The sequence below is a fragment of the Octopus bimaculoides genome, chromosome 24 (genome assembly GCF_001194135.2).
Source record: "Octopus bimaculoides isolate UCB-OBI-ISO-001 chromosome 24, ASM119413v2, whole genome shotgun sequence".
In the NCBI taxonomy this organism is placed as follows: Eukaryota; Metazoa; Mollusca; class Cephalopoda; order Octopoda; family Octopodidae; genus Octopus; species Octopus bimaculoides.
The window spans coordinates 33219927-33225072 of record NC_069004.1 but is presented as its reverse complement, the minus strand read 5'-3'; the positions used below and the strand labels follow the sequence as shown (position 1 = coordinate 33225072).

At 38.5% G+C, this 5146-nt stretch overlaps 1 protein-coding gene across 2 annotated transcripts in view; it reads left to right on the top strand.

The window, feature by feature from the left end:
• LOC106873875 (poly [ADP-ribose] polymerase 2) overlaps positions 1 to 5146 on the top strand; it is a 19702-nt gene that overhangs the window by 13383 nt on the left and 1173 nt on the right. For both annotated transcript variants that reach the window (XM_014921397.2, XM_052976196.1), the window contains exons 11-17: positions 232 to 370; positions 791 to 854; positions 2335 to 2466; positions 2642 to 2766; positions 3627 to 3726; positions 4256 to 4354; positions 4962 to 5086. In XM_014921397.2, coding sequence (XP_014776883.1) covers positions 232 to 370; positions 791 to 854; positions 2335 to 2466; positions 2642 to 2766; positions 3627 to 3726; positions 4256 to 4354; positions 4962 to 5086 — 784 coding nt within the window. The remainder of the gene's footprint in view (positions 1 to 231; positions 371 to 790; positions 855 to 2334; positions 2467 to 2641; positions 2767 to 3626; positions 3727 to 4255; positions 4355 to 4961; positions 5087 to 5146) is intronic.

The following is a 5146-nucleotide window of genomic DNA, read 5'->3' as shown; positions in this document are numbered from 1 at the left end:
ACATCTAAAACAAAATATTTTCATGAACCCTTAACATACTTCTGTGTTTACCCAATTTACTATTTTGCTGGTGTGGACCCCCTAAAATTTTATATTGACCCCAGTTGAGAACCATTTACCTAGAAGATAAAACTGTCTGTGATACAACAATGTGAAAGAATAATTAGTAAACAAAAACCCTGCTTTGAATTTGAAGCTTTACAATTAATCTGTTTAATTAAACTTTGCTAGGTCGTTTAACGGTGAAACAGATCCAAGCTGGTTACCAAGCTTTGAAAAAAATTGCTGCCTGTATAGAAAAGAAGAACTTTGGTGCTAGCTTGTCTTCAGCATGCGATGAATTTTACACAAGAATTCCACACACTTTTGGGTAGGTATAGAAGAATTTTTCAAAGCTTTTATGTGGTTATTCAATCTTCTAGAAATAGCAGTTAAACCACCCAGGCAGGGTAGACAGTCTTGTGCTTGCATTTCCCAGATATCGTGGTTGATCCCAAAGCTCTTCAGTGAGGCTTTGAGTGTATTCTAGAAGCGTTTTTTCTCTTGGGATCTCCAACCATGTCTCCCATTCCTCTGGTGACAGTGTTCTCAATTACCCTGCAGAGAACTTACCATTCCTTCTTCCCAACTTAGTTAGCTTATAGAATTGAATAATTTTTCACTCTTGAACTTGTCTTGCTTTGAAGATGGAATTTATGTTTTTCTCTTTTTGTTTTTTGATGTGTTGTGAATGAATTTGTCCATGGAAACCATCTGTCTCACTCATTCTGTTGTGTTGATGTGTGTCCAGCATGAGAAAACCCCCTGTAATCCGTGATGAGCAGACAGTCAAAGAAAAGATCCAGTTACTCGAGGTAGGAAGCATTTTTTTTATTCCTTTGTTGTTGAAATGTTAAATACAGGCGCAAGAGCGGGAGTGTGGTAAGTAGCTCGCTTACCAACCACATGGTTCCAGGTTCAGTCCCACTCCGTGGCACCTTGGCAAGTGTCTTCTACTACAGCCTCGGGCTGACCAAAGCCATGTGAGTGGATTTGGTAGACGGAAACTGAAAGAAGCCCATCGTATATATATATATATATATATATATATGTGTGTGTGTGTGTGTTTGTGTTTGTTCCCCCCATCATCGCTTGACAACTGGTGCTGGTGTGTTTATGTCCATGTAACTTAGCAGTTCGGCAAAAGAGACCGATAGAATAAGTACTAGGCTTACAAAAACCAAGTCCTGGGGTCAATTTGCTTGACTAAAGGCAGCGCTCCAGCTTGGCCGCAGTCAAAAGACTGACACAAGTAAAAGAATACAAAGAATAAATAGGAAAAATGCAAAACTGATTCTGACACACACGCACACATCAAGTTCTGTTCCATGGCATGACATCTTGGGCAAGTATCTTATGCTATAGGCCTGGGCTTACCAATGCCTTGTCAGTGGATCTGGTACATGAAAACTGAAAGAAGCCCATTTTGTGTATGTGTGTATATCTTTTATTTTTTTACTTGTTTTAGTCATTTGACTGTGGCCATGCTGGGGCACCACCTTGAAGGGTTTTAGTTGAATAAATCACCCTAGGACTTATTAACTTTTGAAGCCTAGTACTTAATCAATCAGTCTCTTTTGACAAACTGCTAAGTTATGGGGATGTAAACACACCATCACCGGTTGTCAAGCAGTGGTGGGGGACAGACACAAAGACACACACACACACACAAACACACATATATATATATATATATATATACACACACACACACATACATATATATGACGAGGTTCTTTCAGTTTCACAAGGCTTTGGTCGGCCCAATGCTATAAAAGAAGACACTTGCCTAAGGTGCCACACAGTAGGACTGAACCTGGAACCATGTGGTTGGGAAGCAAGTTTCTCACCACACAGCCATGCCTGCATATGGATATAGATGTATGTATGTGTGATGGGTGTAAACAAGTGTCACCGTCTTTTATGGAAAGCATATTTGGCCGTGGTGAGGAATATTTACTTTGCTTGAAAACAAGAAAGGCGTTGGCATCGGGTTGGACATTCAGCCATAAAAAATCTCTTTGGCCCATGCAAGTATGGATGAGTGGACATGAAAAACCATGATAACGATGAAGAATTAGATATATGTAATAAGTTTTCTCATCGTTTCCATTTACCAAACTTCATTCCCAAGGCACTGATCAACTTGATGCTGGTGTAGAATCTATTTGTCCAAGATACAAGCAGCAGGATTGAACCTGTTGCCATACAGCCATCATATGTCAACATCATAACAATCACCATCATTATCAACCACACTATTTCTTAAATGTTTTACTTTTTTTATTTTCCCAGGCCTTAGGGGATATAGAGATTGCCATCAATATCTTGAAACAAGGGGACATGTCAGAAAACCCCATCGACAAGACTTACAAATCCCTGGAATGCGAGCTCACACTCGTCTCTTCAGATCATCCAGATTTCAAGGTAAGACACGTCACAGCTCATCCCAAGATCATTGGAGGACTTTCAAAACATAATCATTAACCCTTCTGTTATATTTCTAACCAAAATATTTTTTTAAAAAATACCTTGTGTCTAGATGTTGTCATGGTAACTAAGTAGATGGCCTCAAACTGTTTTGTTGTCTGTATTTTCCCAGCTTGTGAGCAACTACCTCCAAAACACTCATGCTGTCACCCACAACAGTTATAGAATGCAGCTCATGGAAGTGTACAGCTGCACGAAAATGGCTGAACACAACCAGTTTGTTGATTATGGGAACAGGTAAGACAATTACTACTACTACTACTACTACTACTACTACTACTACTACTACTATCACAATCATTATCATGATCCCAACCACTACTACTATCACCACCACCACCACTACTACCTGGCATGCAACCACTTGGGGAATGACTTGGTCACTAGAAATAACAATGAAATCTTCCTCAAATCGTAACCTCCTCTCTTATGATAACAGCTCATTAGATGCTGTGTCTGAGGAAATGACAGGATGTTCATGGTTGCATTACCTTTCATCACAGTTTTCCTTAATATGGGTAAACAACAGCAATTTTAACATCCTATGAACGTCCCTGGTCAGGTGAATTATCTCATGAGGCTGTAATAGATTTCACAGCGAAAAAAATGTTGCTGAACAATGGTTAAATAATGTTGTGTGTGTTTAGTAATATACTGGGTTGAAGGTCACTATCTGTGAAGACCTATTTACAACTAAGTGGATAAAAGCTCCCAGCACACTCTGTAAAGGGGTTGGCGTTAGGCAGGGCATCCGGCTATAGAATCCATGTGACAACAGGCAGTTTGGAGTCTCAACAACCACCCAGCTACCCAGTTTTTATCAAACCGTCCAACCCATGCCAGCATGGAAAACAGACAGTAAACAACGACAATGATGGACACCTGTAGCTGAGTATACAGGCCTACAACATCATCCAAACCTCACATATAGTTAAGGACACAGTAAATAACAGGGACTTATTCTATCAAATTAGACAGGGTTTCAACTAAAAAAACATAATACCACATTTCAATGATTAAAATCTCTTTTCAAACTGTTTGCTGTTGTTGTTGTTCATTCTACATTCTGTAAGTGTTTTGTGTTCTTTATTTTCTAGGATGTTGTTATGGCATGGATCCCGTCTAACCAACTGGGTTGGTATTCTCAGTCGTGGACTACGTATAGCACCACCGGAAGCCCCTGTCACTGGTGATATGGTCAGTGTTTACCTTAGATTATTTTCCACTTTTATTACTATTTATCCATACTTGCAACAGCTGCACATACACAAACACACGCATGCACATGTATATGTATACATACATGCACATATAGGGTGCTTTAGAATTTCAATGATGTGATGGTTTATTTTTAGAATGACATTGTAGAGTAGGTGTAAGAGACCCAATCTGGTCAGTTTGAACATAAAACGAGTGGGATATTCAGGTTGGATATGGCCAGTTTGAATACGAAAGAGTTAAGGCAGATTTTCTGCAGCATTTTCCCTTGGTCTGTAGGTCTTGACTGAATATAGGAAATAATAATTGACAGTGACACTTATTTACAACTATCATGCAATGACAAGACAAAGAAATACACATTCATACAGATAAGCACATACACATAGAAATATGATGGGCTTCTTTCAGTTTCCATCTACCAAATCCACTCATGAGTCATACAACCTCATCTTACTCTTTTGTATCAAACTCCCAATCGAAAACTGACTCTGCATTCTTTCCACAGTTTGGTAAAGGAATATATTTTGCTGATATGTCCAGCAAGAGTGCCAATTACTGTTTTGCAACAAAGAAAAGAAATATTGGTCTGGCACTTCTTTGTGAGGTAAGAATTATCTGCTAACTCAATGTTCTTCACTTGAATGTGTGTGTGTGTATTTGAGTTTATAACAACTAGATGTGTTGGTAGAAACTTCTCTTAAAAGTATTTTCAGTGAGCCTTATGTAAAAGTAAATTGTTTTGCATAGGAAATCAAGTTGTCCGTCGAGTATAGTTGCAGTTACTTCCCTTCTGTTTGATGGTGAGTGATGGTTTGTTGATTTATGTGTGCTGGATTCTTTGTCACTATGTGATTAAGGATTTATGATATGGTGATTCTTTTATGGCTTGACTGATGGCCTGATAATGTCTGATAGTTGTGTTTGATGATATATATGGTGGAGGCTTGTTTGATGATTTGTGTGTTGTCTGATAGTTTATTGGTTAATGGTTGTTTGATGATTTGTATGATGGAAGCTTACTTGATGATTTCTGTTGTCTGATGGTTTATTCATTGTTTGATATATAGTGATGGATTGTTTCATGGTTGTCTGATAATTATGTGTGATGATATATACGATGGTGGCTTGTTTGATGATTTCTGTGTTTCCTGATGCTTCAATTGTTGTCTGATAATATTTTCTTTTCTAACAAAATATCAACCTTTGACCAGGTGTCACTTGGTGAGATTCATGAGCTGTTGGAAGCCAACTATTATGCGGACAGACTACCTCCAGGCAAAAACAGTGTCAAGGGACTTGGTCGTGTGGCCCCTCACCCCAGCAGTTACCAAACATTGTAAGTAGTTCTAAATGTTTACAAAAAAAAAAAAAATTATTTTTCAAAGTTAAAAGAAAT